This window comes from Zingiber officinale, chromosome 8A (genome assembly GCF_018446385.1).
Source record: "Zingiber officinale cultivar Zhangliang chromosome 8A, Zo_v1.1, whole genome shotgun sequence".
NCBI classification, from domain to species: domain Eukaryota; kingdom Viridiplantae; phylum Streptophyta; class Magnoliopsida; order Zingiberales; family Zingiberaceae; genus Zingiber; species Zingiber officinale.
Genome location: NC_056000.1, coordinates 54846205 through 54863280, shown reverse-complemented (window position 1 = coordinate 54863280; position 17076 = coordinate 54846205). Strand labels below are relative to the sequence as shown.

The 17076-nt window shown below is 41.2% G+C and overlaps 1 protein-coding gene across 1 annotated transcript; it reads left to right on the top strand.

Moving 5' to 3' along the window:
• The first annotated feature begins 8047 nt into the window (after nucleotides 1–8047).
• On the top strand, nucleotides 8048–9511 carry LOC122010820. The gene has a single exon (XM_042567294.1). It carries the CDS (start codon nucleotides 8048–8050, stop codon nucleotides 9509–9511), a length of 1464 nt encoding a protein of 487 aa, XP_042423228.1.
• The last annotated feature ends 7565 nt before the right edge of the window (nucleotides 9512–17076 follow it).

Here is a 17076-nt window from a genome sequence, read left to right as displayed (position 1 = left end):
AGGGTTTTAAATTATTTAAACATATGTTTAATTATTTTTTGAGTTAGTTTTTTTATCAACAATATTCTATCATTTCTTTTCCCTAAAATAATGAGTTTTTGGATGTCTATTGTCTAGTATTGTATGACATCAACCAGTCTTTAGAAGATTATTTCCGGCGTTTATATTTTAATCAAAGGATTCAATAGCTTCGGTTATATACGTCAGGTGCTTTGTTGACCTTTAAATTGAATTATCTTATAAACCAAGGAAATATTTTTGACATTGAATGTGTTATTATTATTATTGTGTTAATAGAAATGTTATATTTTTCATTTTATGATATAAAAATATAAATATTATTACTATATGAGAATGATAGTTGAATTACAAGTTAATTTAAATTTGTACACGTAGTAATGTAATTTGAGGTATTGAGTGTACATGATTGCATATATATACAAAATTAGTTAGTTATTTATATATAAATGAGTTTTTTAGGTATTCTTTCTAATTATTAATCATATATGACAAGATTTTAAGGGTTTTTGGTAGGATCGTCTGATCCTACGATCCGATCCTAACCGATCTGATCCTGACCCTAAATCGATTCTGCGTAGGATCGCGATTCTGCAAACTATGGGCGTGAGAGCAGGCTCACTTATAACTCGCATTGGGGCGAGAGTCTGGAGGTGTGAGGGTATGCTCACTTATAACTCGCACTAGGGCGAGAGTCTAGAGGCGTGAGGGTATGTTCACTTATAACTCGCACTGGGGTGAGAGTCTGGAACCCGACCGAGAGGTCATTGGGCGTAAGAGTAGGCTCACTTATAACTCGCACTAGGGCGAGGATCTGGAGGCATGAGAGCATGCTCACTTATAACTCGCATTGGGCGAGAGTCTGGAGGCGTGAGAGCATGCTCACTTATAACTCGCACTGGGGTGAGAGTCTGGAGGCATGAGAGCATCCTCACTTGTAACTCACCCTGGGGAAAGAGTCCGAGACCCGATGATGTGCGTAGATTATATCCACTGTTTAGCATGTTTTGACGCACATTCACATACTTTGAGCATGCTTTATCTATATATTTTCATACTTCTAGCTTTCCTTTCAGCATATTTACTCTTTTTGTTCAGATATCTGCTTTTGTGCATTTTCTGTGTATAGGGGTCGAATTTGGTGAAGGATTCATGTTCGAGGCCAAATCTACAAGCGAAGCTAGAGAGGAAGGCGTTGTACCTGAACCTCACACGACCCTGCCATGGGAGGTTGCCGAGGCCATGTGGAGATCCTTGGCCATGTGGTTGCAGCAGAAAAGGAAGTTGCCTCAGCCGTGTGAACTTCACACGGTCGTGCCAAGATTTAAAGCCAAAAGAAGCCTCGACCGTGCACACTACACGACCGTGCAACATTTCCAGAGACCAAGAAGGCCCTGGCCGTGTGCACCATACGACCAGGTAGTATTTCCAAAGACCAAGAAGTCCCTGGACGTGTGCACCACATGGTCGTGCAAGGTTTCTAGAGGCAGAGGTTGTTCAAGCCATGTAGATCTACACGACCATGCAAAGGGATATGTGGAAGAAGCATGTCACGGCCGTGTATCACAAACGGCCGTGAAAGGTTGGTAGAGAAGGGAGTGGCCTTGACCGTGTGAATCTCACACGGTCATGCCTTGGGGCCGTGTGGCGCGCAAACCTCCCCTCTATATAAGGCCTCCTTCATGAATTGAAAGGGGATCTTCTCCCTCTTTAGGGGAAATCAAGATTTGGGCGTTCCTCCACCTTCTTGGAGGGATTTCCAGCGGTCTAAGGGCAAATCTTCATCGTTTCGGCTCCGAGGAACGAGGATTGGATCCGAAGACGGTTCTTCATCGTAGATAAGCTTTTCTTCCCTTTCTTTCTTGGATTTGGGATCAAGATGCTTGTATTCTTCTTATCTTTGGATTTCTTTCCTTGTTCTATGGATTACATCTCTTGTTCTAAGATGGAGGGAGTAATTGTAAAGATGATTTGATGTAAAACTCTTGTAGATATGCCAATTTCTTATTTCTATGATTTTTCCCTGTTTGTATCCATTCTTTCTTGTGTGGAATGTTGTGATTAGGTCTTAATTACCATACTTGATTGAATGTTTGGATATCTTGTGGATCTTGTAGAGGTAATTCCTCATTCGATTTTTTGAGGGACGTACGTGACAGATATGCCCGTGTAAGGACGTTTAAGGGATGATCTTGAAGGTGAAATAGGGTTATTCAAGGGGGTAGGATAGATAGTATGCATTAATCTTTGTATCTTTATACAGTTGATTAATTGTGAATTCCTATGTTGATTATCCGAGGGACGTTCGTGACAGGAACAAGCCTGTGTAAGGGCAACATAGATTCATACCTAATTGATCACATTTAGGTATAGATTTTAGTCCTAGGTCGGTTGTCTATTGCAAGAGAGAACCGACAACCTTCTACAAATAATAGACAATTAAGGAATAAGATTTGGTAGATCGTTTACATTTAATAACCTTACAAAGAAATCAAAACTCCTAGAACATCCCTTATCATTGCTCTTATTCTTGTTTCTTATTATTTCATTTCTTTGTTTACCTTTCATAGTTACACTAAGCTTTTGAAAACCAATTGATTAGTTGTTTAGCTAATTTGCGTTGAGACATCTTTAGTGGTTATTCTAGTCCCTGTGGATACGATATCTATTATTATTACTTACAACATTTCCGTACACTTGCAGAGAGTCAACAAGTTTTTGGCGCCATTGCCGGGGACTGCGCTATAACATTAGGGATTATCAATTGTGTTAGACTAAACATAACTTTTCTTTTCTTTTCATTTGCATAGTTGAATCTAGTTTTTAGAATTCTGTTTTCATAACTTTTTCTTTTATTCTTTTCTACTTCTTGTTTGTTGCAATTCTAATTCTGCACTTTTAATTTTCTAACATTCTAATCTAATTTTTCTCTATTTTTCTTGTCTTTGATTTAGTTTCGTTCTTCTTTCTTGTTCTTTTGAACAACTATCATTTTGTAATCTTGTTCTTGTGTATGCGAAGATCTAACTTTGCAGGAGAACTTCTTCCTCTAGACCCTGAGATAGACAGAACATTTCATAGAAGAAAAATTCTGCAAAGACATTTAGAAGAACAAGAACATTCTATCATGGCTAATAGACCACTAAAGGATTATGCAGCACCTTACACTAGGGGTTTTCGATCTAGTATTTCAAGACCTTCAATCGAAGAAAATAATTTTGAGATCAAACCGACTATTATTTCTATGGTGCAGCAAAATCAATTTGGTGGAGGACCGCATGAAGACCCGAATCAACACTTGGAGGTCTTCTATGAGATATGCAGCACAATGAAGATGAATGGTGTTCCTTATGAAGCTGTCCACTTACTATTGTTTGGGTTTTCTTTGAGAGATAGAGCTAAGAAATAGTTGAATTCTTTAGCTTCAAATAGCATCACCACATGGGAACAATGTGAGCAGCAATTTCTTGATAAATTCTATCCTCCCAGTAAAACAGCTCATATGAGAAATCTTATTGCAAGTTTCAAACAAGCCGACTCAAAATCTCTATTTGAAGCTTGGGATAGATATAATAGTATTCTCAGACAATACCCACACCATGGTTTGGAGAGGTGGTTAGTGTTACATACATTTTATAATGACATCAATTATCATACAAAGGTGTCCCTTGATTCAGATGCTGGAGGGGCGCTTATGAACAAGAGCTTGGATGAAGCCGAAGAAATAATTGAAAGTGTAGCACAAAATCACCATCAATGGGCTAATGAAAGAAGTGGTGGCTATTCTTGTGTGAACCCAACAACAAAAGCATCAGGGAAATTTGATGTTGATGCAATTACTTTATTGGCTGCAAAACTGGATGCTCTTACAAAGAGATTTAAAAACATGGGAGCTATTCCAAGTACGGTCAATGCCATTGTTTCTTCTTGTGAATTATGTGGAAGTTCAGAACATTCTAATGACTCATGTCTATTGGGGGCTATCACTGCACAAATCAATCAATTAGAGCAATGTGACACCATCATGGGTCTTAATCAAAGGCAGAACAACCCATACTCAAATACATACAACCCTAGGTGGAAAAGTCATTCTAATTTTTCCTATAGGAAAAATCAAGATCAAGGACCATCTATGGGGGCAAGACCTAATTTTCAATCTGGGCAGCAGAATTTTCAGCAACAATCTTCTCAAGGCTTTCCTATGTCTAAAATCGAAAAGATGCTTGAAGAAATTATCTCTAATCAAAATGAAATGAAGCAGGACATTTTGAAGCTTCCTCAGAGAATGGATAATTCTGATAGACATCAAAAGATTCTGGATAGCCAGATTGCCCAATTAGCTTCCTCATCTTCTAGAGCACCAGGACAACTACTTGGTAAACCTGATGTTAATCCTTTGGAGCATTGTAATAGAATTGAACTTAGGAGCGGACGAACCTTGGGATATCCCCAAGTGACTGCTCCAAAAGGGATGCAAACTGAAGAAGAGCTCTCTCCTCCAACGCCAAATCAGATTCAAGATGATAAGGAGAGTACCACTAAGGTTGAAGAGACTCTTCCACTTAACCAACAAAGTAGGTTGTTCCTTTTCCTCAAAGACTTGTAATGCTCAAGAAGGATGAAGAGTTTGGCAAATTCTTGGAGAAAGATAAGGAAATATGTGTTGAAGTGTCACTTATTGATGCAATTCTACAAATGCCCAAGTTTGCCAAATTCTTGAAGGACTGTTAGAGTGTATACTAAAAGCCTAGCTTTTGGTATAAACATTTATCTAGAAATAAGAATCACATTGGTCAAATGTCTACATTTATGATAAATGTAGTTGCTCAATTAATTTATATTGTAGATAACATGGTGTGTGGTGTCATACACAGAAGATCATGTTATCGGTTCCTTATAAATTATAAACAGTAGCTCACGACTAAGATGGAAAGGAACAAACCGTTGGAAGGTCGTAGTGTAATTAGATGTTAGTTTATCTTAACTATATAATTACACTAGTACACTTAGAGTGTATTGAGTAGGACCATTTGAGGTCGTTCTTTTTATACTGACTTTATAAAGGAACAAAGACCTCAGTTATTATGGAAGTGTGTGCTCTTAATCCTAATATAATAACAAGCACATATATTTGATATTTATTTCTTTAATTTATCAATGGGTGAGATTTAGTTCGATGAATCAATAAGCCCGATAAGTTGGGAAATGATATCACTTATAGTGTGTGTTGTTGATTATAGAAGGAAACTGTGTCCTAGTGATACTAGGTTGATAATGTCCTCAAGAGGAGCTCATAAGGATTGTCATGTTAAACCCTGCAGGTGGACTTAGTCCGACATGATAATAAGGTTGAGTGGTACTACTCTTGGACTAAGAAATTAATTAAATGAGTTGTCAGTAACTCACTTAATTAGTGGACATTCGATATCTTAAACACAGGGAGACTAACACACTCATAATAAGAAGGAGCCCAAAAATATAATTTGGGATTGGTGCGGTAGTTCAATAATAATTCTCTAGTGGAATGAATTATTATTGATAAAATTAAGTTGTGTGTTCGGGGCGAACACGGGATGCTTAATTTTATCGGGAGACCAAAACCAATTCCTCCTCTCGGTCCCTATCGTAGCCTCTTATTTATAGAGTTCTATACCCACCTATACCCACCTTCTATACCCACACAATAGGGGCCGGCCAAGCTAGCTTGGGAACAAGCTAGGGCCGGCCTAGGTATAAAATTGGGTGGCCGGCCCTAGCTTGAACCCAAGCTAGTGGGGGCCGGCCAAATTAAATTAAAAAGGTAATTTAATTTTAATTTTTATTATGTGGAAGAAATAATTTATTAAAGAGAATTAAAATTAAAATATCTCTCTTGTAAAAGATCTACAAAAGATTAAAGAAAGAGATTAAATCTCTTTCCTTATTTGTAGATTGGAGAGTTATTTTATTTTCTCTTTAAAAATTATCCACATGTTGATAAAATTAAAATTATAGAAATTTCCTTTTATCAACCATGAAGAGATTTTTAAAGAGAAATTTTATTTTTAAAATTTCCGGAAACAAATTAGGAAGTTTTAATTGTTGATTAAAACTTGTCCAATTTGCTCTCCAATGATGTGGCCGGCCATTGAACTTTAATTTGGAAAATTTGTTTTATTTTTCTAAATTAAATCATGTCAAGGAAATTGAGGAAATTTTATTGTAATTAAATTTCCTAATTTGCCTAGGCCAAGGAATATAAAAGAAGGGGTGAGGGTGCCTTCATGAGATACAACCTCTATTGTTTTCTCTCCCTCTTTTCCTTGGTGTTGTGGCCGGCCATCATCTCTTCTCTTCTTCCTCTTTATGGTGGCCGAAACTCTCTATTGCTTGGAGGTCTTGTGGAGGCCGGATACTACTTGGAGAAGAAGAAGAAGAAGGAGAGGAAGCTTGCATCTCTTAGAGCTTGGTTGGTGTTTTTCTTCTTCCTTGGTGGAGCTTTCTTGTTTTGGCCGAACCTAGCTAGGAGGAGAAGAAGGTGCTTGGTGGTTTCTCATCTCGGAAGATCGTTGCCCACACAACGTCCGAGGTTAGAAGAGGAATACGGTAGAAGATCAAGAGGTTTTTCTACAAGGTATAACTAGTAATTTTTCTTTCCGCATCATGCTAGTTATTTATGGAAATAATACCAAATACAAGAGGCTTACGTTCTAATATTTCGAATATGTTTTTCGAAGTTGTGTTCTTTTGTTTTCTTTCTTTTCCTTGTGATTTGATTGTTCTCTTTGGTTAACCTAAAGTTATTTTAGGAAATTAAATATTAGCTTTCTATTAAAGGTTTTGTCTAGTCGGTGGTGGTTGCTCCCATATCCAAGAAGGCCATGTGCCTCGCCACGTCAGTACTGGGAACCTTTTATGGAAATTAATATTTAATGGAATTAATAACTTAAGGAGACTTGGGTCGAACGTGTTAAGTTCCGCAGGAGATCCAAGTCAAAACCTAAAAGAACAAATAGATTAAGTTTTGGATCAAACGTGTTAAGTTCCGCAGGCGATCCAAAATTTAATTTAAAAGAACACATGGTAGCTAGGAAAAGGTTCAGACCTTTGTACAAAATTTTTGTACAGTGGAACCTCTAGGTTTTCCGAGAAGCAACCAACAGACATTATGTCAAATGATGTGTGCAAATATTATGATCTTCTACGCATGTTTTAGCGCACATTCACGTGACTGATGCACATATATTCTTCACATGATCACATCTTTTATCTTGAATTCATCATATCTATTGTTTTGTTCGGATATCTGCTCTTTATTTGATTTTATGTTGACAGGAAAGATTTTCGGAGCTTGAACGGAGGACATTGATGCACCAGAACCAACCAGACGACATGGTTGTGTAACCCTGCACGTCCGTGTGGCCAAACAGGAGAGGAAGAGCACACGGTCATGCAACCCTACACGGTCGTGCGACCACAACAGCAGCCAGTCAGCACACGGTGGTGCAACCCTGCACGACCGTGCCACCCCAGACAGAGAAGGAGACTTGCATGGTCGTGCACCCCTGCACGGTCGTGCCCCATGAGACAGAGCCTAAGGGCTACACGACCGTGCAACCCTGCACGACCGTGCAGCCACGCACCGAACCGAAGAAGGGCACGGCCGTGCCACTCTTACACGGCCGTGCCGCCGCGGCCAACCCTAAGTCTATATAAGGGTTTTAACCCTTTTTGCTAGGGGGAGGTGAGCCGTCAGGGAGAAACATGTCTTAGAGCAATTCTACACCGCTTGTGGATGACGCAAAAAAAAAAAAAAAAAAAAAAAAAAAAGGGTTGGTTACAGGATGTTTCTGTTGGTATCAGAGCCACACTCCTAAGGGACATCATGCGCTAGCCATCTCGTCAGAAACTCGACTACTTCAACCAACAGTTTGTAAGATCTACATTATTTTAGTTTTGTATTTAATGTGATAACTTAGTCATATTATGATTGATATACTGATATGTAATTATGGAATATGAATGAGATTAAATCGGAAATGTACAGGATATGGCTGGTAGAAGGAACAACAACAACGGAGAGATGGGCGGTCAGAACAACCAGTTTCTAGAAAGACTTACTGCACTTCTACATGAGCAGAACTGCATTCATGGGAAACGGATTCAACAAATATTGCAGGCTAGGGAGCAGGGGAGCACACCCAGACGTTCTACATCTAGTACGCAACCGGTCTACAAGCAGTTTCGGGAGCTTGGACCGACGGAGTTTAAAGGCGCCACAGACCCAATCGCTGCAGAGGGATGGATTTGGTCTCTGGAAACGATATTTGACTTCATGCAGCTCACAGATGCGTACAAGGTCAGGTGTGCGATATTCATGCTCCGGGATGATGCTCGAGTATGGTGGGAGGGTGCGCGGCTGACTGTAGATCTAACTATTTTGACTTGGGCTGATTTTAAGGAGGTATTCTATGGAAATTATTTCACAGTTGACAATAAGACACGACTGGCACGGGAATTCTTGGAGCTTCGCCAGGGAGATATGACGGTGGCGGAGTATGTCAGGAGGTTCAAGAGAGGACGCTATTTTGTACCTATGATTACCAGCCAACCAGTCGAAGAATTGAAGCACTTCACCGAAGGGTTGAGGCCGGCTATTCGCCATGATGTCAGGCTGAGTCGGGTCACCACATTCAGAGAGGCAGTTGACCAAGCATTGATGTCTGAAAGAGATAGAAATGACATGGTCAAGGAAGCTCAGAACAAGAGATTGAGTTATCAGGGACGGGATCAGCAGGAGCCGGGAAAGAAGAGGTCAGTTCCTGGTCAGAATCCAGGAAAGCGACCATTTAAGCAGGCGCAGCCGTGGCAGCAAATTCAGAAGATACAAGCAGCTGAAGGCACTGGTGTCAGGGCTGAAAACAAGGTTCGCTGTTCCAAGTGCGAGAAGATTCACACTGGGCAGTGTTTGACGGGTACAGATGCTTGCTATATGTGTAAGAAGTCAGGACACTTCGCAAGAGAATGTCCACTGCTCACGGAGCCAACCAAAGGGAGAGTATTTGCGCTGACTCAAGAGCAGGTGGACCTGGACACAGCTATTATCACAAGTATGATTTATATTGCCAATATTCCAGCCCATGTATTAATAGATTCCGTAGCTACACATTCCTTTATATCTGAGGCTTACCTCACAAAACTCGGCATTATACCTAAACGAATGGTTGCGGGATATAGTGTTTCATTACCGTCAGGGGAGGAATTGCATAGCAACAGGATGGTAAAGAACTGTCAGATGATGATGCAAGATCATATGGTGGGCGCGAGGTTCATCGTGTTGGAAATGACAGAGTTTGATGTGATCCTTGGCATGGACTGGTTGGTTCAGCACGAGGCAGTCATCGATTGTAAACAGCGGACGATTAAGTTAAAGCTACCAAATGAAAAACTCCTCATTTTTCAAGCAGCTTCACAGATAGTTGTTCCCCACATGATCTCCATGTGCAAAGCTTGACGAATGCTAAGCAAGGGATGTGAGGAGATTTTAGTTCACATCTCGGTTAAGTCGGGGACACAACGACCAAGTTTGGAGGAAGTGGAAATAGCCCAAGACTTCCCAGAGGTGTTTCCAGAGGATGTTACAGGTCTACCCCCGACTCGGGAGGTGGAATTCGGAATAGAACTAGTACTGGGAACTACGCCGGTGTCAAAAGCACCATATCGGTTTGCGCCTACCGAAATGAAAGAGTTGAAGGGGCAATTGCAGGAATTGCTGGACAAGGGTTTTATATGACCAAGCGTGTCACCATGGGGAGCCCCGATGTTATTCGTACGCAAGAAAGATGGGACCATGCGGCTGTGCATCGATTACCGGGAGCTAAATCGAGTGACAATCAAGAACAAGTACCCATTGCCCATGATCGATGACCTGTTCGACCAGTTACAGGGAGCAACAGTGTTTTCAAAATCGATTTGTGATCAGGGTATCATCATATGAAGGTAAAGGAGGAAGATGTGCACAAAACAGCATTCAAAACCCGATACGGGCATTATGAGTTCCTGGTTATGCCATCCGGACTCACAAATGCCCCGGCAGCATTATGGACTTGATGAATCGAGTATTTCACTCCTACTTGGACCAGTTTGTTATTGTCTTCATTGACGATATATTAATTTACTCTCGAAATTGCCAAGAACATCGTCTGCATTTAACCACGGTGCTACAGACGTTGAAGGATCATCGTTTGTATGCCAAATTTAGCAAGTGTGACTTTTGGCTAAATCAGATTCCATTTCTAGGGCACATTGTCTCAGGGAACGGGATAGAAGTGGATCCGGCCAAAGTTGAGGCAATCTGGAATTGGGATACGCCAAAGAATGCTTCTGAGATATGGAGTTTCTTGGGATTGGTAGGTTACTATCGAAGGTTCATCCAGAATTTTTCCCGGATTGCCTTGCCGCTGACCTCGCTGACTAAGAAGGGGGTAAGATATGAATGGACAGATCGGTGCATGAAAAGCTTTGAGGAGTTGAAAGGAAGATTGACGACGTCACCAGTGCTTACGATACCGGATGGTTCTGGACGGTTTGTGGTGTACACTGACGCCTCCAAAACTAGACTGGGAGCTGTGCTAATGCAGAACGGGAAGGTCATTGCGTATGCCTCACGTCAGTTGAAGGTACACGAGGAAAACTATCCCACCCATGATTTGGAGCTAGCGGCGGTTATATTTGCTCTAAAGATCTAGAGGCACTACCTTTACGGGGAACGATGTGAGATCTACACAAAACACAAGAGTTTGAAATATTTCTTCACACAGAAGGAATTAAATATGAGACAGAGACGGTGGCTGGAGCTAGTGAAGGATTATGACTGTAACATCAACTATCATCCGGGTAAGGCTAACGTGGTAGCTGATGCTTTGAGCCACAAATCCGTCATGTTGTCGCAACTAACCAGCCAACAGCAGTTGATATCGGAATTCCAACGATTGAATTTGGAGGTAGTAGCACCAAGGGAGCAGCTTAAATTGTCAGCATTGATCGTAAAGTCAAATTTACTAGATCAGATCCAGGAAGGACAGATGGTGGACCAACAATTAACAGAGTGGAAGCGGAAAGATGAAGAAAAAGGGCAGGCTATTTACTCTACTGTGGGTGGAGTCGTGCGATACAAGGACCGCATCTGGGTACCTAAGATGGGTACACTTCGAGAGGATCTCATGAATGAAGCGCATAACACCCCATATTCCACACATCCTGGGAGCATAAAGATGTATATGGATATGAAGTTATTGTATTGGCGGCCAAGTATGAAAAAGGACATAGTCAAGGTAGTGCATGAATGCCTCACATGTCAACAAGTAAAGACTGAGCATCAGAGACCAGCAAGACTGCTGGAGCCACTTCCGATCCCTGTCTGGAAGTGGGAAGAAGTTTCCATGGATTTCGTGGTGTGTCTACCAACCACTCCTAAGGGATCAAACCCTGTATGGGTTATTGTGGACCGATTGACCAAGTCGGCACATTTCCTACCAGTAAAAACCACCTTCACGATGATGCAGTATGCAGAGCTATACATAAGAGAAGTAGTGCGGCTACATGAGATCCCAGTTCAAATTGTGTCAGACAAAGATCCAAAATTTACCTCGGGATTCTGGGAAAGTCTACATCGGGGAATGGGTACCATGCTCACTTTTAGTACCGCCTTCCATCCCCAGACGGATGGTCAGTCTGAACGGGTGATTCAGATTTTGGAGGACCTGCTACGAGCATGTATGATGGATTTCAAGGGAAATCGGGAGTCAAAGCTTCCTTTGATAGAATTCACTTATAATAACAGTTATCAGGCAACCATAGGTATGGCTCCATATGAGGCGTTGTATGGAAGGAAGTGCAGAACGCCGTTATATTGGGATGAAGTCGGCGAGAGGATAGTTCTGGGCCCAGACATAGTGACCCAAACAGTGGAGCTAGTGGAGAAGATTCGGAATAGAATGCAAGCAGCGCAAAGTCGTCAAAAGAATTATGTTGATCAGCGACGAAGAGATTTGGAATTTTCAGTTGGAGATCATGTATTTCTTAAAGTGTCACCAATGAAAGGGGTACTAAGGTTCAGAAAGAAAGGGAAGCTCAGTCCAAGGTATATTGGACCATTTGAGATTCTGGACAGGATTGGAACTCGAGCTTATAGGGTTGCCCTACCACCAAATCTGTCCGGGGTACACAATGTGTTCCATGTATCTATGCTTAGACGATACATATCTAACCCCTCTCATGTGATCGGACATGAGACCATGCAGTGGACATCAGATCTGACCTACGAGGAATGCCCGAAACAGATTCTTGAGCGTCAAGTACGAAAATTGAGGAACAAGGAGATCAAAATGGTGAAGATTTTATGGGGAAACCAGCAGATGGAGGAGGCCACCTGGGAAACGGAACAAGATATGCGCGGCCGCTATCCGGATTTATTTGGTAAGTCAATTTCGGGGACGAAATTCTTATAAGGAGGGGAGAATTGTAAGGCTCCCTAAGCCCCAGTTAGGGAGGTTATTAAATAAAGTAACAGAATGAGGCTTCATGGGCATAAACGGGAGGTTTAAATTACTGAATTTCCATAAAAAAAAAAGGGGATAGTGACGGGGTTATAAGATGAATTGGTACAACAGGGTTAGAAGGATCAAAATGATATGATTAAGAGGAATTAAATAGGGGTTAAATAACTCAACTTACCTATGTTAACATCAACTAGGGGAAACAAATATAGATTAAATGGTTATATCTACCTAAATTGACACCCATTAAGGAAACAAATAAGGGTACATTAGCCACCCTCACCTAAGTTAATAACCTAAGCTATTGCCAACTTAATAACCCTAGGTATAAAGAGTCCTAATCTTCGCATCACCCCACACCCCACGACTCAACCCTCCGTCTCCTCACGCGCTGTCAACCCCTTGGCGGAGCTACTTCTTTGGCTGTGGAAGCTCAGGGCGACGCTGGATTTGGAAGCCGATCGCCACCGTGAGGAGCAGATCGGACGGGGGAAAACGAGGACGCGCAGTGGAAGTCACGGGGGTCTCGGGGAGGACGGGGAAGCGCAAGAGCAGGCAAGTATATCTAACGGTGATAGCATAAGATCTGTGAGGTATAGAGGGGTGGAAACCTGGAATGAAGAAGATGTTTGTTGTGTGTTCGTTCCTGTTAGGGCTTCTTCTTTGTTGAGTTTTGATTCGGTCATTTGGTTTGCATATGTTTCAGATTTTTGATTGGTGAAATCTGCATTGATAGTGTTCGATTTCCTTGGAGTGGCCTTCTTGTGTTTCTATTGGCGTCTGTCGAGCGGTGTTTGAAGTTGAGGTTTTGGTTTCTTCCCTGATGTCGAGGTTTCAATTCCTGTGTGATTCCTGTTCGCTTAAATGTCTGATCGAGGTGTTGGTTTTAATTGTGTGCCGAAGGGAGCTTTGGTTATTGATTGGTTGAATTTCTTCACCAATACAACGTTGGCAAACAAATTTTTCTACAGTTCAGCCAAATATAATTTTGTTAGAGATGAAGATGAAATACAACATTGGCAAACGAGTTTTTCTACAATTCAGCTGAATATATTTTTTCAACAAAACACACGCATTCAAAATAGACAAGATTAGGAGTCCGGTGGTCACATGTACTAGTAATAGAAGCTTCACCATCATCACACTTGACTTGAGCAAGTAAACCATGTAGCTAGAAAATATATGCATTTGGTCCACCGTTTTAGTTTACATAGTCAAAATTATTAGCAAAATCAAAAACCAAAATGGTCCTTCTACGGTTGAAGGTCACCTCCAGTTTGATGCAGCATGACATTGATCTCGTCGCAATCTTCCATCTCAAGCTAGAAAGGAAAATATCAATGTGTTTACCGTGTGTTTATGTCTTCTTCTATTCTTCGGTATTGACCCCATTACATCTCATTCTTATGTTACCTCATTAATATAATGGAGTCAAAAACTAAAAACAGAATTCTTGGATTACAATATAACCAAACAAAAAAATGATGACATCAAAACACAAGAAATTAGACCAGTGTTATTTCAAGTTACTCTATTTTAGTCTCAGTAAACTAAAAACAAGAAATCAGACTAGTCTTTGGCATAAAAACACAATTCATCAATTACAATATAATCAAATAAAAAAAAAATTTAATGGCTAATTCTCATTGAGTGAAATCATCTTTAACACTGGAGAAAAGGGAATAGACTGTTGGTGCGGGAAGCATCCGACGATCGAATCTAATTTTTGATAATGGCAAAGGGTTAAAAGTTAAGGTTATTTATTATCTAACGTGTTTGAATGAGCTTGCAGGAAAGTCCTAAGTGACCTTAGGTAAAAGTCTTAGCTGTGGTTAGGCAGGTGGAAACTCCTAGGGTGAGGTAACCCTAGGTCGTAGGGGGTGGTAACCTTAGGAAGGAAGTCTTGGCAGGTCAAGGGTTTCGGGCAAAAGTCCTAGAGTCGAGGACTCTAGGTGGAAAGTCCTGGTGTTACGAACCAAGTGAAAGACTGGGTGGGTCGCGGAGCAGACGTCCGACAGAAAGTCCTGGAGTTTCAGGTGCTGAGCAAAAGTCCAGTTGATCTGGAGGATTAATTGTTAACAAGTAAACTCTCCTGAGTGGAGTAGGTGAGGGTGCGCTCCCCAGTGAGGGAACAATAGACGTCGGTTCGGCCTAGGGTTTCCGGTTGGGAATCCAAAGTCAGAACCGGACAGCCCGATGACTATCAAATACTTTATTTTACATGTTTATATTGTGCTAACTTTATTTTGAACTAATGTATCTTGCAGGAAGCAAATTAGACAACTTTGCATCAGATGAATAGTACCCGAGGCTCCCTCCATGGAGCTTGGAGGCGGCTCGGATCGTATACAGAGACTACCTCACAGCTTGGCATGAGGGCACCCTCATAGATCTTGAGGGTGCCCTAGACACTGGTGCGAGGGCTCCCTCCATGGAGGTTGAGGGCGCCCTCGGGCGGATAAGCGGCGAAGAAGTTAGAGCTCATCCACACTGTGGTTTCGGTGAGTATGAGGGTACCCTCCATGCTGTTGAGGGCGCCCTCCACGAGCTTTATAAGCAAGTCTCGAGCAGCATCTTAATACAACAACGAAATTGCAATCTGTCTTCTCCATGCTGCTTAAAAGACGATCCAGAGAAGCTATCGCAAGACCTGGACAACTAGGAGCTTCAAACTTATTGTCTTTTGTTGTCGGTATAAATTTTACTATTGCACTAATATTGTACTTAAATTATAAAGAACTTCCATGCTTATAGTGATTGCCCAAAGTAAACGCTCAATGAGCGTGGGCCTTGGAGTAGGAGTCGCCCTAGGCTCTGAACCAAGTAAATCTTGGTGTTCGTGTATTTGTTTTTATTATTTCCGCTGCATGTTTTATTTCTGATTCTTCCTAAACGAAAGTGAAAGCCACGAGCGCTATTCACCCCCCTTCTAGCCCTTTCGATCCAACAATTGGTATCAGAGCGGGGTCGCTTCGAATAGGTGAAACCACTATTCAAGCAATCTTTTTCTTTCTTTTGTGGTAATTTTTTGATTTTTTGAAGTCGGTCGGAATCGGTATAATTGCCGCCTTCTGATTCATTTTTTTTGCAATCGAAATTTTTGCTCGAAGCTGGTGCAACACTACTCGAGTTCGTGTTTTAATTTCTTAATCCCGCACTACTAATCCAAGACTAATTCTTGGAACAAGTTTTTTATTTTTTTTTGTGTATGAGATTTCCTTTGCTATAATGGCTCATCAAGAAGGCTACAGCACAGCTCGCCCTCCGCTCTTCACCGGTGAAGACTTCGGCTATTGGATGGGTCGAATGGAGTCATACCTCCAAACTCAGTTCGAGATGTGGATGATCATCAAGAATGAGATCGCACTTCCACTCGATGGCTCGAGAAAATCAGTAACATACGAGAATTGGGACGTTAGCATAATTAATAAGGTCGACGTCAACGCCAAAGCAACCTGCACCCTCCAATGTGGACTAACAAAGGAGGAGTTGAATCGAGTCGGTCCATTCTCAAGTGCGAAAGAGCTGTGGGAAAAAATGATCGAGTTGCATGAGGGCACGTCTGACAAAAAGGTAAGTAAGCATGATCTACTATTTAACAAATTATATAACATCAAAATGCAGGAAGGAGAGACAACAAGCCAACTTCATGCGCGGATTCAAGACCTGCTGAACGGACTTCATGCGATCGGACAGAAAGTGGAGAACCGCAATGTCATAAGGTACACACTTTATGTCTTTCCGAGGAACACTTTGTGGGCATCCATGGTTGATGTTTACAAAGTATCCAAGGATCTCTCTCAAATTAAGTTAGATAAACTTTTCTCTGAATTTGAATTGCACCAACAGACTAATGTACGTCCGGCCGAGAAAGGTGTTGCATTGTTTGCAGGTACAAGCAAGACAAAGGAGGCAAGAAAGAAGCATCAGATCGAACCCAAGTCCGAAGAAGAACCGGACTCAGATAATGACGACAACGAGATAGAAGCCGAACTCATCAACCTAGTACGCAAGATCAACATAAAGAAGAAGGGGCTTACAAAGAAGGATATCAAGAAGGTGGTGTTGGTTGCTACTCGGAATACCGTTCTAGTTCCCCTGTATAAAAATTTGTACAAGTATAGAACTATCCTAGCTACCCATGTACTTTACTGAAGTTAAATTTGGATTGCAAACGATACTTAACATTGTTAATCCAAATTGTCCTTCGGAAGTTAAACTTGGATTGAAAACGATACTTAACATTTTTACTCCAAGTTTAACCGATCTGATCTTTCTAAGTTAAACCATATTACAAAAGTTAATCAAATATTTATTCAAAGATCGGCTTCCAGGTTAAACATGGCGAGGCACTAGGCCTTCTTGGGTATGGGATCATCCATCACTTTCTAAACAAAGTCTTTCAAAGAAATCGGATATTTAACTTCTTATAGTAAACTAGGTTTAACTATAGAGACCTCAATAGAAACACAATATGGAAATATGAAATTGAACAATAAAATTGATAACAAAAATGATAACC